The 21,323-nt window shown below is 33.9% G+C and overlaps 1 protein-coding gene across 1 annotated transcript; it reads right to left on the bottom strand.

Moving 5' to 3' along the window:
• Positions 1–16,265: 16,265 nt before the first annotated feature.
• On the bottom strand, positions 16,266–20,903 carry LOC141702494 (putative nucleoredoxin 1). The gene is made up of 5 exons (XM_074506153.1): positions 20,658–20,903; positions 19,153–19,329; positions 17,650–18,183; positions 16,807–17,049; positions 16,266–16,694 (listed from the first exon to the last, which is right to left on the bottom strand). Exons 1-5 carry the CDS (start codon positions 20,901–20,903, stop codon positions 16,266–16,268), a joined length of 1,629 nt encoding a protein of 542 aa, XP_074362254.1.
• Positions 20,904–21,323: the final 420 nt, after the last annotated feature.

Raw genomic sequence — 21,323 nt, 5'->3', positions numbered from 1 at the left:
ACCAATCTGGCTTTATTCCTTATGATAATGCCATTTTCATCCATCTTGTTTCTGAATACCCATTTTGTGTCAATAGGACTCTTGTTCTTTGGTTTGGGTACCAGCTTCCAAACTTGGTTTCTCTCAAATTGGTTTAGCTCTTCCTGCATAGCTAATATCCAATCTGGATCCAATAAGGCTTCTTCCACTTTCTTAGGTTCCTCCTGAGATAGAAATTTACTATACAGACATTCATCTTGAGTAGCTCTTCTTGTTTGCACTTTAGATGATGCATCACCAATGATCAGTTCAAAGGGATGATTCTTGGTCCATTTCCTTTGAAGTGGAAGATGTGCTCTAGATGAGGTGGCCTCAGTATTGTCATGATGTGAGACAGAGTGTTGACTAGTTGAAACTCCCCCTGAGTTGTTGGTCCTTTGCAGGGAACTTGTAGTTCTATCAACTGATGATGTAAATCGATTATCCGTTGATAAACTATGATCAACGGATGCTTCATTTAGTACTTCAACGGATGATACACCATGTCTTTCAACGGATACTGCATTGCCTCTATCAACGGATGCAGAATTCTGACTTTCAACGGATGCAGTATTTTGTGCATTATCCAAGGGCATGTTTTGAATCCCTTTTGAAGTGTTATCTCCATCAGTCTCCTCTTCACTATCATCACAATATATCTCAATGTTGTCAAATTTGAGTCTCTCATATTGTCCCTCATCTGTTAGTCCATCAATCTTTTTATCATCAAACACAACATGCACAGATTCCATAACAATGTTGGTTCTTAGATTGTAGACCCTATAAGATTTTCCAGCTGAATAACCAACAAATATCCCTTCATCAGCCTTTGCATCAAACTTCCCTTTATGGTCAGATTGATTCCTTAGTATAAAGCATTTACATCCAAAGACATGAAGAAAGTTTAGAGTTGGTTTTCTTCTCTTGAACAACTGATAAGGAGTCATGCCTTTAGCTTGATTGATCAAAGAGATATTTTGAGTGAAACAGGCACAATTAACAGCTTCAGCCCAGAAATATGTTGGTAACTTTGATTCTTCAAGCATTGTTCTGGCAGCCTCAATTAAAGATCTGTTCTTTCTTTCAACTACCCCATTTTGCTGAGGTGTTCTTGGAGCTGAGAACTCATGCATGATTCCATTTTCTTCACAGAACAGCCTCATTGATAAATTCTTGAACTCAGTTCCATTGTCACTCCTGATATTCCTAACCTTCAGGTCAGGATGATTATTGACTTGCCTGATGTGATTGATAATGATTTCACTTGCTTCATTCTTTGATCCAAGAAAATAGACCCATGAAAACTTTGAGAAATCATCTACAATCACTAAGCAATATCTTTTTCTTGCAATTGACAATACATTGACTGGTCCAAACATATCCATATGTAGCAGCTGTAATGGTTCATCAATTGTTGTTTCAAGCTTCTTTTTGAATGATGCTTTCCTTTGTTTGCCTTTCTGACAAGCATCACACAAACCATCCCTTGAGAATTCAACAAGAGGAATTCCTCTTACTAGGTCCTTTTTGACTAGATCATTCATTGTCTTGAAATTCAAATGGGATAGCTTCTTGTGCCATAGCCAACTCTCAACTGAACTTGCTTTGCTGAAGAGACAAGTAATAGATTCTGCATTTGCAGAGTTGAAGTCAGCTAAGTACACATTTCCTTTTCTAACTCCAGTTAGAACCACTTTGTTGTCTTTCTTACTAGTGACAACACAGGCTTCAGAATTGAAGGAAACTGTATTCCCTTTATCACATAGTTGACTGATGCTCAGTAAGTTATGTTTGAGACCATCAACTAATGCAACTTCATCAATGATGACATTCCTTGTTGAAATCAAGCCATATCCCATAGTAAACCCTTTGCTGTCATCTCCAAAGGTTATGCTAGGGCCAACTCTTTCCTTAAACTCTGTGAGCAGGGAGAAATCTCCTGTCATGTGTCTTGAACAGCCACTGTCCAAGTACCATAGATTTCTTCTATTTCCCTGCACACCATAAAATCAATCAATTTGATTTTGGTACCCAAGTTTCCTTGGGTCCATTCTTGTTAGCCTTTCTCCTAGACTTCATTCCTCCTGCATCTCTAGACTTAGGTAACTTTGAGTCAACCTTGGTCTTAGATGTAGTTGGTTGAGGTGTAGGGTTAGTCACAGAATCATTTAGCACATTTGGAATATGATAAGGCATGGATTGTGCATACATATTATTCCACATAGGCATATTGTATGGCATTTGAGGCATACTAAATGCAGCAAGATAAGGATTGTTAAAATATGGCATGTTTGCAAAATGTGCATAAGGATTCTGTTGAGACATAGTAGGCATAGCATGTAGAGATGATGCAGACATGTTAGGCATGGAAGAGGGTACAGTTATGGGGGTTTTCTTAATAGATTTGCAATTAGCAGATAGATGATTAACACTACTACAATGCACACAGCTTTTTCTAGGAGCATACCTATCAGGTGTGTAATTGTTATGTTTGTTAACACCTACCTTCCCATTTCTGTTAGATTTTCTTTTAGTTTCCTTTTTATCCTCAACCATCTTGAGCCTATTATTTAACTGTTCTAAGGTCATGTGCCCTATATTCACCTTACTGACATCTTTGGATGTGCTTGCTTCTTCTTTAACAAAGTTCTTGGAAGTTGAACCAAACTTTTTGTTGAGTTTCTTTAGATTTTCACTATTAGAAACATCTGCCTGTTTTAATTGAGGAACCTTCAACGGATGCTCATTTTCTTCCTTCAACGGATAACCTTCATCATCCGTTGATTCCACATCCGTTGACAGCCCATCAATTAATTCCAGTTTCTTTTTGTTTTTATCCCAGGCAGTTTCACAGAATGATTCAATTCCTTGGACCTTGGCAATTTGAGCACTAACATCCCTAGATGTTTTCCAGGCTTTAATCACCTCTTGCTCTCTCTTTAATTGATTAGAAAGTATTTCTACTTTCTTAATAGATTCAGCTAGTTCATTCTCAACAGATATACAATGCAGCTTGGTTTTCTCTAGGTCAATCAACTTATCTTCTAACATAGCATTTCTATTACTTAAAAACGGATTTTCTCTTTAATCCTACTATTTTCTTTAGCAAGAGATTTAAGAGACACACGCAAATGATACAATTCAGTAGACATGTCATTAAAAGCATCATTGCACTCTTCTTTAGTAAGTTGTGTTACATCAGTAGTGATTACCTGAGTTGTTACCTGATTGCTTGATGAACTAACTTCATTTTCCTCAGAATCAGCCATGAGAGCTAAGTTGACATACTCCACATCTTCATTCTCTTCCTCTCCATCAGCTGCCCAATCTTTTTCTTGAGTAATGAAAGCCCTTTCCTTTTGCTTGAGCAGATCAAAATATTTCTTCTTGTAATCTACTTGGTCAAATTTCTTCTTTTCAGAAGTTGGCTTTCTGCACTCACTTGCAAAGTGTCCACTTATACCACAATTGAAACACTTGAACTTTGATTTGTCCACCATGTTCTTATGAGGTTTAGTGGCTCTAGTGTTTTTCTTAAACTTCATCTTTGCAAATCTCCTGGACAGAAATGCAAGATGCTCATCAACACTATCAGAGTCATCTTGACTGGAGTTGTCTTCATTCTCAGCAACTTGCTCTTTTCCTTTGCTTGATTCCTGATATCTTGTACCATCTTTGGAGTTTGATGTAGATCTCACAGTTTCTTGTCTGCATTCCCTCTCATTTTCAGCTACCAATGCAACTGAACTTCCTTTCTTTCTCCCCTTCTCCAATACCTCATCCTGTTCCAACTCTAGTTCATAAGTCTTCAAGATTCCATATAATCTTTCAAGAGTGAAGTCCTTATAATCCTGAGAGTTTCTTAAGGAGACAGTCATGGGTTTCCATTCCTTTGGCAAGGATCTTAAGAATTTAAGATTTGAATCCTTCACCTGGTACACTCTACCATACAGCTTCAATCCATTCAACAACTTTTGGAATCTGTTAAATGTGTCATTTAAAGATTCATTTTCTTCAAAATGAAAATACTCATACTGTTGAATGAGAAGCTGCATCTTGTTCTCTTTTACTTGTTCTGTACCTTCACACAGCAGCTGAACTGTGTCCCAAACCTCTTTGGCAGTTGAGCAATTTATCACATTATCAAACATATCCTTGTCAAGACCATTAAACAAAATGTTCATAGCCTTCTTATCCTTGTGGACTTCTTCTGTGTCTTCCATTGTCCATTCTGCTCTAGGTTTTGGAATGGATTGACCAACAGCAATTGTGGCCGTAGCAACTGTGGCTACTTTGTGGGGAATGTGAGGACCATTCTCAATACAGTTTACATAACCTTCATCTTGGGAGAGTAGATGAAGGTGCATTTTCACCTTCCAGTGGTGATAACTGTCTCTGTCAAGAACTGGGATTTTTACTCCAATATCCTTCTTACTCATCTTTGTTAGATTCCAAGATCTTTAAACTCTTTGTTTGTCAAGAGTCTGCTCTGATACCAATTGTTATTTCTAGAGAACTAACAATGAGATTTACAGAAGGGGGGTTGAATGTAAATCTCAAAACTTTTTCAAGTTTTGAGCAGTTTATAAAGACTGTGTGTTCAAGATGAACAAGTGTGTGAATTGCTTTAAGCTGATACAGACAGATATATATTCAAACACAAATGTAAAGAACACAATAAACCTTTAAAAACTTTTCTGGTGGATTTGTTGTTCCACCAGAGATGGTATTTCAGAAATTCTGTGATCTAAGAATTTGATCACAGCTGCATCCTAGTATAAACTAGATAATTTTTCTCTCAAGATTTTTCTAAACAGCTCTGGAAAAATTCTTATCTAATTACTAGCTACTACCTGGTTTTTATATTACCAAGTTTACAAGTGAAGATAAGGATATATAAAATAATAAAGTAAGATCTCCACTTGTTTCTTCTCCAGTTCACTCCAGTACTTTGTTGACTTAATGTCTCTTTATACTAGAGTAGAACGGCTGCTTTTTCTGATGTTCCTGAAATTAGGCTGCCACATTTCAGTTATCTCTGTTCACCCACGTGCCTCTGTTTGTAGGTACAACTACCACTTATCAACGGTTAATCAACAGAACATTCGTTGAAGCTTTCATCCGTTGATGCACTCATCCGTTGAAGGATGTTATCCGTTGAAGCTTTAGAGACATCCGTTGAAGCTTAGCTTCTCATCCGTTGAAGGTCTTTAAGTCATCCGTTGATACCACTTCATTTATACAAAATTACAAGGCATGAAATATTTACAATTGGCCTTCCTATCTGCATATCTTCTAGTAGTCAACATGACTCATAGTTTCTCTCAACTTCTAAGAATTACATCTTAAATACAGATACTGAAATATGCTACAACACTAGACTTATTTCTAAGTAAAGCTACACCATCAACGGATAGCCAAAGTGGTCTTATCCGTTGAGGCTACAGACACTGAATTTTTACTTAAGTGTTTTGTTAAACATATCATCAAACTAATGCACATATATTCCTAACAACAAATATTTTGAATAATTTTTTCGTTAGTAATTTGGCTATGTTCAAAGAACATCAATAAATTTATATTACCGTTGCATATTTTATTTAAATATAAAATAGGAACGTGGGTGTATGTGTGTATATAGTATGTATATATATATTAACGGACTAAGTTTATGATGCTAGTCTAGCATATATACACTTGTTCAAGGACTAGATGTTCATATTTGTTGGTTGATATGAGACATGTGATAGTTATAAAAGCAAACATTTTGGTTCACAATAATATACAGATCTTGGATACTTAGTAAAAAACAAGATTTTTTACATATAGCATGAACTACTACAGACCAGTAGCTAGTTAGAAGCCTTACTTATAACCCCACTAGCACTAGTAATGTGATTTGTGTTTTAATAGACATTGTAAAGTCATGTACATATGAGGCACATGGACTAGAGTTTATGTTAGTATATGTTATGTTATCATATGTTTCTGTTCACTATTCTAGATTGATCTTTCCTTCCAGTTCAGTAATTTTTTTTGTTCAAGATCAACATATTGATTGCATATTGATTGATTAAGAAAGTTGGTAAAATTGTGTGTGCATGAGTTGGTCTATTTTTAATTGTAAAAGAGTAATTTTGATGATATATACTAAACCTTTGTCCTAGTTTATTTCCCAGATCTTCATTGACTTCTCTCCAGAAATATAACAGGAACCAAATAATGAAAATATTCGCCAATCTTGACGGTGACAATCTTGTGGTGACATACATTGCATCTCATCGACCAAAAAATCTAGTGACGGTCTTACCATTGATTTATTGTACGGACAAGATGGATTAAATATACACTCCTTGATACCCTCCGAACATAACCAAACTTCTAACAGCATAGTTGTCAAAGGTATTCGAACCACAAAAGGGTTCCACATGCCAAACCTCAAACATCCTGAGGTAGCCAATTCGATATTTAAGATTTATAATTTGTTCAAATTTCATTGTCGTTTACTAATATTTTTAAAACTAGGTTAAACCCGAACTTGATATTTTAATTTTATTTCACAATTTCGCTAGCCAATGTTGGAAGAAGAACTAAGAAATATTGGCGCTCAATGATCAAGAAAGGCCAATAAGCATCTCAAGTACAATCAGTTAAAAGGCCAGGATGTCTATGAAGTTGGGCTCATTCTGGGCAAGGAGTTAGTGTTCGAAGAAGGTGGACAGTTTCTGATGAAAATTTTAAAAAAATATTAATATCGTGCGGGACAAATCTGTTTCTGCAGGAATTCACTGATGACCTTGAGAAAGAAATTGGCGGACTCAAAGTTACATTTCGCGCTCACCATGATGGACTTGTTTTGGGCGTCCTGTACCTCCATTTGCACGATAAGGATGCCAAGCATAGGATTTTAGGAAACCGCCAACAGTCCTTCGACAATGAAAATATTTTCTTGCTCAAGAATCTCCGAGTGAGATGAAAGACTACCATGTTGTGCACCCTCTATTTCATTTCACCATCTTATGTTTTCCCGTCTCTCAATGAGAATGGGTGAAGTTCAAGGAGGCGGTGAGTACCTATTATTACCCCGATATATTTCAGTCCCCCATCTTCGCCGCCTTCTTGAGTTTCACCCATTCTCTTTCCACACACAAACCATAGGATGGTGAAATGAAATAGGGGGTGCAGAACATGGTAGTCTTCCGTCTCACTCGCAGATTCTTGAGCAAAAAAATATCTTTATTGTTCAAGGACTGTTGGTGATTTCCTAGAATCATGTGCTTGGCATCCTTATCGTACAACACGTGCAACTCGTGGAGGTACATGACACCCAAAGCAAGTCCATCAGTGTGAACGCGAAATGTAACTTTGACTGCGCTAATTTCTTTCTCAAGGTCATCAGTGAATTTACTGCAAGAATAGATTTGTCCCGCACGATATTCATATTTTTTTAAAATTTTCATCATAAACTGACCACCTTCTTCGGACACGAACTCCTTGCCTAAAATGAGCCCAACTTCATAAAAATCATGGCCTTTTAACTGATTGTACTTGAGATGCTTATTGGCTTAATACGTCAATTTTTTTTTGAAATGACCGTCCCTTGATCATTGACAACTATGTCGTCAGAAGTTTGGTTATGTTCGGAGGGTATCAAAGAGTGTATATTGAAGCCATATTTTCCGTACAATAAATTAACGGTAAGACTGTCACCGGTTTTTTTGGTCGATGAGATGCAATGTATGTCACCACAAGATTATATTGGCGAATATTTTCATCATCTGGTTCCTGTTATATTTCTGGAGAGAAGTCAATGTTGATCTGGGAAATAAACCAGGACAAAGGTTTAGTACACAATATCAAAATTACTCTTTTACAATTAAAAATAGACCAACTCATGTCCACACAATTTTACCAACTTTCTTAATCAATCAATATACAATTAGCAGAATTAAATGAGATTTATGTAATGGGGAAGTTGATCTAGAACAAAAAAACTACTGAACTGAAAAAAAAAGATTGATCTAGAATAGTGAACAGAAACGTATGATAACATAACATATACTAACATAAACTTTAGTTTACAACCAACATCACCATGTGCCTCATATATGTATACATATCTTTACAATATCTATTAAAACACAAATCACATTACTAGTGCTAGTGGGGTTGTAAGTGAGGCTTCTAACTACCTACCGGTGTGTAGTTGTTCATGTTATATGTAAAAGATCTTATTTTTTATAAAGTAGGCAAGATCTGTATATTATTGTGAACCAAAATATTTACTTTTATAAATATCATATGTCTAATATCAATCAACAAATATGAACATCTAGCCCTTGAACAAGTGAGTATATATGCTACACTAGCATCATAAAAAATATAAATAATATATAAATAATTAAACGAGGTGTTAGTCAAAATATTTACCCGGATCAGGAGCTCTGTGATGTTGACATGATTGGTAAACTTGTTCAAAAATCTGAAAAATGTATAAATCAAAAAATTAGTAAAGAACAACTGTCAAAATCTAGAACTATTAAAAATCAACACAAATGTACAAGTGAAGGAAAGGAAAGTTGTGTTTATGTTAAGGGAACAGAAAAACCTTAAAACTCTTGAGCCCTTCACAGCAGCAGCTTTCAGATGTAGAAGAAGAGTCTTGTATGAGCAAGGCATTTAACTCTGTACCCTAAGTTCAAAAGTAATTGTACTGAGTTCAAAAATGATATTACAATTTACAAGCTAGTTGTGGTAGGTTGAAAAAAGAATAAATGGGTCATGTGTTGTGTGGTACTTGGCTACTTGCACAAAAGAAACGATTTTTTTTCTTGATCTTGTAACATATTTCCATAAACTCAATATTTCGGTTACATCAATAATACTTCCTCGGTTTAACACGATAATTAAGAAAAATTATAAATAAGTAGAGAAAAATAAGAAAAGTGGGTAAAATGGTGGGATCGATTATTATTTAATATAAAGAAATTAGTGGTTGTAAATGTATATAATTATTTTTTATATTCTAAAAATTTTATTTTTGAAATATATACAATTGAGATAAACTTTCAAAGAAATAAACTGTCAGAATTGAACGGGAAAGACGAAATATATTACAACAACACATGGAGAAATGTAAAAGGGCCCGTGCCTACAAGACTTTACAAGATGCATCCTTGCCACATTCTTTTTACATAATTAACTTTTCCAAAATTATTTACAAAATTCAGAAATTGGTTTTTTTGCATGTAAATAAACATTATTTATAGTTAAAAGTTATTATTACATTTTAAAAAGGTTACAAATAATCTTTGAAAGTGACTTGTGTACCTTAAAATGTGCAAAAAATTAAAACAAATATTAATATTTAAATTCTTGAGAGTAGTTTATTCACCTTTAATCTTTTGCTAGTTTTTCGTGTCATGTTCACGTCTAAAAAACAATTTCATTATGAGGTTGTTAAGTTCATAAATTAAAATTCTCATCAACAAACGTAAATACATAGTTTTTTCAAAAAATTAATGTCAATTTTTTTCAATTTCAAAATTTATGTTGACAAATAACTTACCCCTCAAGTAATTTGAAAGCTGAAATCCGATCTGGAAAAAGTTCGAAAAATCTGATTCAAAAACAGTCCTGCTAGTTCAACTAGGCGCGCAATTCATAGAAGGCCCCCCTCTTTTTTTCCTTGAAATTCGGCCCTACAAGTAACTCGAAAAATCCAGATTTAAGAAAGTTGATAATATTTCGATTCGATCAGCATAAAAGTTTGGATAAAAATTTGATCTTTTGATATAAATTTAAAATATACAATATTTTTAACACATATTTAAAATTACATTATACTATTAGAAGAAATAAGTTACTGGTTAGTTATCGATTTGGTATAGAAAATAAAGAGTATTAAAGTTTTTTTTAAGCTACTCACGGTACAAGCAAAAGAATAATAAGCCATCAGTGAAACCTCTAATATCGATTATTTTAGGATTTAATTAAATAAAAATTAAGTTAGGAGAATAAGTCAATTTTGATATCAGTTAAAATATTATAAATTTGAAGATTAACTACATTTAAATGATAAAAAAGCTTAATTTTATTATTAATCTACAATAATGTAAAATTTGTAATCAAGGTTGATTTTGATTTGAACAAGGATATAATTTATTTATGACAACATTATTTCAATTTTGTTTATGTTTTTGTCATAAAAAGCTATACAATCTAAATTTTGATTTGCAAACTTATTCGGAGTTTGGGGGGCCTTCAATAAGTTTATATTAATTACATTTAAATGATAAAAAACTTAATTTTTATATTAATTTACAATAATATAAAATTTGATATAAGTTAGAATATAAATTTGCAAACAAGGTTGATTTTGATATGAACAAGGATATAATTTATTTATGACAACATTATTTCACTTTTGTTTATGTTTTTATCATAAAAACTATACAATCTAAATTTTGATTTGCAAACTTATTCCAAAGCTCAAAAAACTTATATAGCCCCAAAATTACTTTCTTCTAAAGCTCAAAAAACTAGCAGAAAATTTTAAACAAAGCTTTAAAAGCTAAGAGAGGCGATGAAGAAATCTGATATTAGCTTGATCGAAACTGATGATGAAAATAGCATGAACAAGATGGTAAAGATTCAAACTTTAAATCAAGAAACTGTTGAACAAGGCGGGGATGAGAGTTCTGAAGCATTAAGGTCAGATATGAGCTTAAAAAGAAAGCACAATCAGTCTGATGATGAAAAGGGCAAGAACAAGAAGATAAAGAGTGCTGAATCTATAATGTCAGATATGATCTTAAGGAGTTGTTCGACACGTAAACAAAAGAAGAGTAAGAAGAAGAAGAAGAAGAAGAAGAAGAAGAAGAAGAAGAAGAAGAAGAAGAAGAAGAAGAAGAAGAAGAAGAAGAAGAAGAAGAAGAAGAAGAGAAGAAGAAGAAGAAGAAGGGTTCATGCATGGTAAATTTATCAGCATTGAGGTGTGGGAGGGTTTTAGGATGTAAAAATTTATCTTATGTTAATGATTATGGAACACAGTGGAATCAGGTTGTGCAACAACATCCACAGGCGGTTAGAGACAGGGTTGATTTAAAACAACTTCTGTTTATGAGAGACCGAGATTTACTCATCACTTACAATGACCACCATCGTCCGGTACTGTTTATGAATTTGTCTTTGTTACTTTAATTTATGTTGTTTTTAATGCCTTAAGCTTACTAATTTGGGATCTCAAATTAGTCACTTTTTATGAAAAATTGTTGATTTTCGGTGGTAAATTTGAGATTTTGTTAGCTTCCACCAAATTAAAAGTGGTTATTTTTAGACTCCGCCGGCTTAAAAGTGGCCATTTTTAGACTCCATCGACTTAAAAGTGGCTAATTTGAGACCCGTATTTGTCAGTAATATATTTGAAATTTTAATAGGTATGTAGTGGTCAACTCGATAATTAAGTCCATTCTTAAGAAACCTTAATTTAGCACAAGCTCATTGCGTTCCTCTGTGTAGTTATCTAACTAACCTACTATTCAGCAAGATATCCTCCCGGATTGTGTAGATTACAGTTTTATAATGTTGTAGGTCCAAGCTAAGCACCTGGAAAATAGAGTTATTGTGTTACATTTTGTGCCACTTGTTCTATGGTCCGAGTATTATATGAGATTCGAAACAGCAATCTTGCTGGATGTATACAATGTTTTGCACCCTAAAGGTGGTTTCGAGGTCGTTTTCATTGGAGTTGAGCTCGATACTGCTAATGCGGCTTCCAACTCTCCTACTATGGAGGAATGTTTTGAAAATAAATTTTCTAGCATGCCATGGACTGCAATCCCGTTCTCAGGTGTCAAATCCATCACATATTGGGAAACAGTATTCCCTCTATCTGGTTTTCATACCCGCGATACTCCAGCCTCATTTGTCATCGATCATACATGAATGGTTCTGCAATGTAATGCCCACAATATCTTTCATATGTACGGAGCATGTGCTTATCCTTTCACTGATAAAAGGATAAAATGCCTTTTACATGAAGATGCTGAAGCTCGAAAGCATCACTCCATTACAAAGCTCTTGGCTTCTTCTGAACGTGATCATCTCATCAACAACGATAATCAGGTATGCTTGAAGATAAGGTTGTAGGCTTGTATTTTTATGAAGATTATCCAAACCACGAACTTATGTCTGAAATTCAGAAGGTCTATGAACAGTTGGCTCATAAGAAAAACTTTGAAATCGTGTTTGTTTATGTTGGCGACGCATTTGTTACTTGTGAACGTACAAGTGAAAAATCGTACTGGAAAACGTTAAAAAAATGCCTTGGTTGACACTCCCGTATCAAGACCTTGTTTGTAAAAAGTTACAGCGAGTTTTTTTATTATCCTTCGTATACGGATGAGGATGAGGATGGGCCGGACCATTGCTTTGCGATTATAGGACCGCAAGGAAAATTTGTTGAACCGTTTGGTGATGACATGTTAAAAAAATAAGGTCTCCCAACTTATCCATTCACCCAAAAAAAGTTGCTGAATTAGAGGCTGAACGTTTAAAGGAGTTAAAGCTAGATATGTTTTGGAGTCCAAAGACTACATTGGTACAAAAAAAATGGGTCCATGGTGAGTTCCTTTGACATTATAATGTTCGTTTCCAGGCCAACTCTCCTCTTGTGTATGGAACTTTGTATTCTACCCTGCTTATTGACAGTTGTGGTGAGCTTTGCAGGTTCAGTTATCGCAACTTGAGGGAAAGAGAATCATAGTTATAGTTGAGGATGATCAGCATATTCCGGATGTCAAGTTTTGGCGGATGCTATGAGCAAGATATCTCCAAGTGAAGGGCACTAGTAATGAGTTTGAAGTGGTTCACATATGTAACAACAATAAAGGATATTCATGTGGTCAGGACATTGCCCCTATGTCATGGCTAAGGCATCCTTCTCGAAATCCTCCTTGTCAATACATGATAGATGTACTCAAAATATTAAATCGTGTATTCAGAAGAAGTGTTGTTGGACTTCTTGCTTTTGATCGCGATGGAAGGCTGGTCAGGAGTACACAATATCCGGAAATTGTAAAGCAGAATGTGGATTTTCCCTTTGGTGTGACGAAAAAGGAGTTCTTGAGGGAACTAGTAATTCTGTTCGAATGGTACAATTGAAAGTATTGTTCAAGGGATATCTTATATACTCGGCATTTTGCTAAAGTCAGTTTAGCTTTCTGTTTCTTAGAGTTATGTACATGCACTCACCCATGTAACGGAGATATTAAAATGGGGGATCATGAATTACCCATAAAATGAGATTGTCCTCTTAATAGAGATGTCTATTATGTTCTTTTCTAAAATTACGAAAGGTAGTTAAGTTTTGGATACTGGGGGGTTAAATTCACCTGATACAAAGGCCTAGCATTTTCATACAACAATATAGTTTTAGTGTAAGCAGGATCTTAGTTCTCGTTTTTAGAAAAGCTCTTTTGGGACTTTTTTCTTTTGATCGTGATGTGAAATCAGGAAGAAAGTTCATAAACCTTGTAAACAACACGTTGATCTTAACAACAATGGGACATCATCTATATGAAATGTGAAAAACGATGCATAAAGTTATAGTAAAAAGAATTCATGAAGTTAGATGATATGAAATTATAATGATTTTAAAGGAAAAGGACTGGGCTGGGTTAATTTTTTTTTAAAAGGTCTTACTTGTCCAAATTTTAAAATGATTCTCACAAAGAGTGGAATGAGATGGTGCAACAACTTATGTTTACCAGAGACACGGATTTTCTCATCACTTATAATCACCGCAAGGTATCAACCTAACTATATATTATTATCTGTGTTACTCAGATTCTTATGCATTGTCCGTATCAGATACTTGGACACTCGGATATGGACACTCGGACATGACACTTATTTCTTGTTGGATCCTTCAACTAAAGTGGGAACACTTTGTCTATTATAAAATTTATATATAAGTCAAATAACAATTTAAACTAAATAGGTGAGAAAAAAAAGATGCAAGAATTAGAAAAAAGTAAAAGGATGCCTAATTTTCAATGTCCTTGACAAATCATAGTGTATGTTTAGGAGCTCACATCGCCCACTTATATGACGTTTTTTGATAATCCCAGATCACCCTGGGGTCCCTTCCTGGTTTAACCCGTACTCAAGCTTCGTTTGGACAGAAATGAAGGCGGCGTGCGGTGTAATTGTAAGGTGGGAACCTACAAAACAGAAGCGGAGGGGGTGACGTCCCCGTGGCACCTCCGGTGTGAGAATGAGATAGGGTTTTGAAGGAGAAAGGGGTAAAACGGGAATTATACGAATATGTTGTGGTGTGTATATGTGTGTATATCAGAGATGAAGTAACCCCTAATACTCCTTTTGTTCAGCCTTTTATAGGCTTCCCACTGGGGTTGTAGGGGTTTGTACCTTTTGATCTGGACCGTAGGTGTGTTTTTGGACTGTAGGACGTGTAGACGTTCATGATGAACTAGTGTACTACTGAATCCGGACCGTAGGAAGGTTCTGGATCAGGGCTACCTGGACGGTAGTGATATTGCCACGTGTCCTGGGATCCTCCAGGGTTACTGCTAAACGGACCCTGGACTCTTCTGATTGGGCCTCAGGCTCTTACTGTTGGGTCTGTGCTATTATTGGCTATCATTTTATTTTATAAAGAGTGTTTGGGTAAATAAGATATGGTGACTCAAATGATCATATTTAGACTTATGATGAAAGTAAAGCTATCTCAATATTTTCATTTTCATTCTAACTTATTTCCTATTTTAATGATTTTTAAATTGAAAGTATGAATATGAGTTGTCCGCTTGACATTGTTTAATTAATTTTATTTTATTTTTCTTTAAATCATCCATTCATAAAAATTTTCCGGTAAATTCAAATATAATTTTTTTTATAAAAAGTATATAATAACTTATAAATTAACACTTATTTAAATTTCTAAGTAAACTTATTCAAACTCCTAAATTACTTATTACTCCATCTACCCCTAGATGGTATATATTGGGGTATAGAGACTCGACACACATTTCAAACCTCCTTTAAAGTATAATTCTGTAAGGAGTTTTTAAATTTTTTCTTTTTACATAAAAAAAATGTTGTTTAAAGTTTAATACAAAAAAATAAAATTTAAAAATAAATTATGAAAGTATACTTTATATTCACTTTAAAATACGTGTCGAGTATTAAAAAAACCGTATACAATTGAATGTGACAGGGGGAGTAACACTTAGATGATACTTCCTACGTCCGCCTCATTTCTTTACACGCCGAAGAGAGTGGCCAACATACATTGTAGAATTTTCTATTCATTTATTCAATTATATTATATTAAATTTTTTATTTTTTAAAAAAATTATACTTATCTATACTATTATATTAAAGAAGAAACAATGAAAGTTTGGTTGGTAGTCGGTATGGTCACCGTAAATATAGTAATATTTAAAATAAAATACTCTCATAAATAGATTAATATTTCTAATATATTATATAAATATAAATAGAATTATAATATGTCAAATAGTCTTGATTTAAACAAAATAATATATAATTTCACCCGGGCCGTGCTAAAAAAATCATATTATTGAAATTTTTTAATAAATAAATTTCTGAACTTAAAATTTTCACTTCAAAGCACGAGTTTTAGGCTAGTAAATTATAATTTACCAAACACCTCAATAATTCATAAGTAATTTATAAGTAAAATTGTCCAAACACCTAAATAACTTATAAGTTACGATATTCATATCACTTATAGGACACTTTTCAACTTTAAGTCATAAGTTACTTTTTTTTAAGAAAACCAAACGAGCCCCAGGTCTAATCTAAGTTTATTGTTACGTTTTGCTAAGATGTCGTACTTACCATACTTGTTCATTAATATATTATTACATGTCCCCGTATCCGTGTCATAAAATAGTACAGTGTCCCAGTATTCCAAAATTTTAGATGTTTCAAGTGTCCGACACTCTCCGTATCCGAGTCAGAGTAACATAATATATTATTATTATTATTATTATTATTATTATTATTATTATTGTTTCATCATCATCATCATCATCATCATCATGCATTTTCTTTATTCACCTCTTTTTGGCCAGTTTCACACACCAGAGAGTTTCCAAGTTAAAGGCTAAATGTGTTACGGAGCTAAAGCTAGACATGATAGGTCCATGGTGAGTTCTCCTGACATTCTTCTATTCCACGCTGTATTCGAATCCATCTCAATGCTTCCATTCAAACCTATTCACTAGTTCTTTTAAGAACTCCTCCTCCATATCACCAAAGGGAAAATCCACATTCCTCCTTTCAATTGATGGAAATAAAGTCCTCCTAACAAGCCTTCCATCACGATCAAAAGCAAAAAGTCCCAAAACATCTTTTCTAAAAACGCGAACTAAGATCTTGCATACATTATATCCCGCACGATAAGGAGGATGCCGGGAGGGGTGTCTCAGCCATGACATAGTTGTAATATTCTTACCATATGAATATGTTGTTATGTTTTTACATATGTGAATAACTTCAAACTCATTCTCTGTGCCCTTCACTTGGACATACCTTGCTCTTAGCATTCGCCAAAACTTGGCATTTGAACTGTGACAGTCATCCTCAACAATAACTATGATTCTCTTCCCTGCCAGTTCTGACAACTAGACCTGTAAAAATGAACACAAATGTCATTAGCAGAGCGAAATATAAACTTCCACACACAAGAGCCGAGTGAGAATAGAACCAAATACAAGAATGTCAAAAATAACTCACCGCGGACCCATCTTTTTTAAAGAATGTAGTCTTTCGACCCCAAAACATGTTTATATTCAACTTTTTTATACATTCAACCTCTAACTTGGCAACTCTACTGCGGGTGAAAGGATACCCAGAGATGCCATTTTTCGTTAGAATGTCAGCGCCATAACGTTCAACGAACTTTCCTTGTGGTCCAATCATCAAAAGGATAGGGTCTGGCCCCGGTCCAAGCGAATCCATAGGATATTTGAAAACCCGCTGCAATTTTTTACAAACTGGGTCTTTAAACGGCAGTGCCAACCAAGGCATTTTTTTGAACGTTTTCCAGTATGATTTTTCACTTGCATATCCAAAAGTCATTAATATGTCATGGATGTAAACAAAACGATTTCAAAGTTTTCCACTTGAGCCAACTGGTCATAGGCCTTCTGAATTTTTTATGGAAGTTCGTGGTTTGGATAATCTTCATAAAAATACAAGTCGATGACCTTATCTTCAAGATTATGGAGAGGTACTGCCTATTAAGAAGAGAAGCAAAAAGTATCCGGGAACATATAGTCAATAATCGAAATTTATAAGTTCGTGGAAAGATAACATAGATTACAATACATGAAAGCATGGAATGATAAATAACTCCAGTAGAACATATATTACTTCAATAGGGTAAAGTAGAGCATGATTAATATGTCAAACGTTGTGCAGAGGAAATATTTATTGGTTAAAAAGACTAGAGTATATAATGATGGATAAGTCAAAATGTTGCGCTAAGGGAACAAATTTTACATTAACAGACTAAAGTATAGTATGATGGATACGTCAAATGGAAGGTAAAGGGAACAAAACTACACAAATGAATACCTGATTTCTATTATTAATGAGATGAGTACGTTCAGAAGAGGCGAGGAGCTTTGTAATAGAGGGACGCTTACGGGCTTCAGCGTCTTCACGTAAAAGGCATTCCATCCTTTTATCTGTGAAAGGATAAGCATGAGCCCCATACAAATAAAAAAGATCGTTGACGTTACATTGCAAAAGCATGCCACTATGATCAAAGACAAATGAGGTTGGAGAATAGCCGGAAAGATAACCGGATAGTGGAAATAATTTTTCCCAATAAGTCCTGAATTTGATATCAGAGAATGGGACTGCCATCCATGGCATGATCGATAGTTTATCTTCAAAACATTCTTCCAGGGCATGAGGGTTGGAGTTCGCGTAGGCAGAATCGACCTCAACCCCAATGAAAACGACCTCGAAACCACCTTTACGTTGCAAAACATGGTAGATATCCATCAAGATTGTAGTTTCATACCTCATAAAATATTCGGGCCAAGGGACGAGTGGCACAAAATGTAACACAATTACCTTACCTTCCAAGTGCTTAGCTTGTACCTATAAAACAACAAAGAAAAAGTAATGCACAAAATCTAGGAGAAAATCTTGCTTATGAGTATATTTTTTAATTAGTTTACCACATGATTTTACCTGACAAGACTATACTTTTAAATTAAAAAGAAAACGTATTTTAGGAAGTAGACAGACAGAACAGCAATCAGCTTCTACAAGGCTAAGGTTTTATAAGAGTATACAACAAATGTTATTAAAACAAAAGGCATTACTACATATACACTCATGTTAAATCAGCTGAAATTCATATATGAATCTCAATTACATGCACTAACAACAAAAAACAATCATAATTTACTGAAAATAACACAATATAAGACATAATACCGGGCGATTAAGGTCATTGTAAATGATGAGAAAATCTTACTTAAGAGTATATATCTTGATTAGTTTACAGCATGATTTTATGTAAAAGAACCATACTTTAAATCTTGAAAAAAAACGTGTTTTTGTGAATTAGACAGATAGAGGGCAATCAGCTTGTGCTAGGTTAAGGTTGCATAACAGCGTGCAACAAATGTTATCAAAACAAATTGATTAGTACACATGAACTCATGTGAAGTCAGCTGAAATTCATATATAAATCATAATTACGAGCATTAACACAAAACAAGAATCACAAGTAACTGAAAATAACACAACACAAAACATAATAACGGGCGATCCCGGTCATTGTAAGTAATGAGAAAATCTCGCTTAAGACTTAAGAGTATACTTTTTAATTATTCACTGCATAATTTTACCTAATTATTTGTGAATTAGACATACAGAGGAGCAATCGGCTAGATTAAGGCTGCATAACTGCGTACAACTAATGTTATCATAACACTTTGCATTAGTACACATAAACTCATGTTAAGTCAGCTAAAATTTATATATAAATCTTAATTACGGGCACTAACAACAATTAACAATCATAATTTACCAAAAACAACACGAAAGAAAACATAATACCGGACGATTGTGGTCAATGTAAGTGATGCGAAACTCCCTGTCCTTGCTAAACAGAAGCTCAGTTAAATTAACCCTATCTCCCTTCTTAAACTTGCACTTCTGATTCAAACAGCTCCAGTTTCCGAGAAATGGAGGTTTTTGGACACAAGTCTTACCCTTTTTTCGAAACCTCTTCAACTTAAAACAAGACAACATATCAACCATAGGAACCTCTGAAAGGCATATGTCATAGCCTATTTGTTTATTCGAGGATTTAACTCAACTCAAATAAGAATGTAACAAATAAATAGTGGATCTACCGTCAAAGAGATCTCACAAAGTAACATCTGTCAAAGGATTCAGAAACAAGGTTCATCTACAGTCTTGAGGAATTACTTCACTGGAAGAAGATCAAGAAATTGATCAAGCCTCAGTGATATAAATCAAGATTGTGGATTTAATCAAGTGACAAAGATCTTGTCAGGGTATCAAATAGTTACAGGGATTTAATCTGAAGAAAATCAGATTATCAAGTCAAGACATCAAGAAACGTCACGAAAATTAATCACTCATGAACCAGACAGTACATCGAGTGTCAACATTGAAGTGGTGGAATTGATTCATAATTTTCAGTGATTTTCAGAAGATTTTCAGAAGAGTGGTTGCTGTTGAAGAGTAGTATTAATTCTCTATTAATTAATTAAGTCATATAGTTTAATTAAGAAAATAAATTATATCTGCAAAGATTAATTTATTTATTAATTAAATTAATTGATTTATTAATTCTGAATTAATATTATGAATTTTCAGAATTAATTTTGAATTTATATTCAATATTAATTCAGCATGACAATCAATTGAACTGGTATGACAATCTGGATTGTCATACCGAAAATCATACTATTTCAACAGATTGTCATACCGAAAGTTCTACTAGTTCAGGAGATTGTCATGCTAGTACAACAGATTGTCATGCCGATTATCATGCTGGTTCAGGAGATTGTCATTCCGATTGTCATGCTAGTTCAACCGATTGTCTTGCCAGTTCAATTCAATTATGTTTATTGAATTATAAAAGAAACGAAGCAGAACACAATCTCTCTTAACATTACAACAGAAGTTAACCATTTTCAAGAACAAAAGAAAAACAGAGCTGCAAATATTTCATCTTTCATCTGTTGAATTCAGATCATCAATTTCTAGTTATTTAAATTAAATCCAAACCACTAGAAATCATTCTCTTGTTCTTATGTAACTATCTAGCGGATCAAAATTCCTAGAACTTAATCTCAAATTGCTTTTAGCATTTGATCTTTTTATTGCAAAAATAGAAAAAGTTCATGTCGAATTTATTCTAGAATTGTGATAATTAATTTGAGATTAATCCCTTGTAATCAATACCGTTATTGTAACACCTTTCAAGTTTAATAATATTTTATTTCACTTGAATTTTATTTCAATTTTTTATTCCGCACTAAATTCGATTAAACGGTATAGTTTGTATTCAACCCCCCCTTTCTACAAACATATTGGGACCTAACAACCTCTTTTTTAGATATAAGGTTCTTCATCATCATATACTTCATCTTCTTTTTCTCCTCAGTGATATTTTCTTCTTCAGACAACATCTTCCCAGTTGAGGAGCTCCTTAAGCTCATATCTTGTTTTAAGGTTTGGGTTTTTGTCTTATTCTTGTTCTTGTTCTTGTCTTTCTCATCATTAAATCGACTTCGCTTCCTTGAACAACTCCTTAGGCTCATGTCTGATTCCATTATGTTTGTCTTCTCCTTCATCAGATCTAAAGTTCGGATTTTTACCGTAGTTTCACTCAAAAACAAGATTATTTATTTTATATTTAATTTATATATAGACATCCGTACGTCCTTTGTTCGAAGCAACAATACAAATAATTTGATCTTCTATATAATTAATGTTTTAAACTTTTTCATAATTTATTTTTTTTCAAGATAAAATTGAAAATATTAGTTTTTACGTCTAGCGGATTAGGACGAAAATGAGTTAAATAGGTGTGAATAATAGTTTGATCAGATTGGACTTAAAATTTATAAATACTTGTCCATTATTAATTCAGTTTCGACACGAATTTATAAATACTAGTTCAGAATGATTCGTCAAATTTGAATTAAATTTTTTATGCTTTACTTAAATTCAAGTCGAATTCGATTATCAAT

Source organism: Apium graveolens, unplaced genomic scaffold (assembly GCF_009905375.1).
Source record: "Apium graveolens cultivar Ventura unplaced genomic scaffold, ASM990537v1 ctg5238, whole genome shotgun sequence".
In the NCBI taxonomy this organism is placed as follows: domain Eukaryota; kingdom Viridiplantae; phylum Streptophyta; class Magnoliopsida; order Apiales; family Apiaceae; genus Apium; species Apium graveolens.
Note: the sequence above shows the minus strand (reverse complement) of the source record. Positions and strands in the feature narration are given on the sequence as shown.

Coding starts and splice junctions, on each gene's coding strand:
- LOC141702494 (XM_074506153.1), bottom strand. CDS start 20,903: ATGGAATCAGACATGAGCCTAAGGAGTTGTTCAAGGAAGCGAAGTCGA. Junction 18,184..19,152: donor ACATTGACCACAATCGTCCG/GTATTATGTTTT, acceptor GTTGTTTTATAG/GTACAAGCTAAGCACTTGGA. Junction 16,695..16,806: donor TTAAAAAAGATGGGTCCGCG/GTGAGTTATTTT, acceptor TTACAGGTCTAG/TTGTCAGAACTGGCAGGGAA.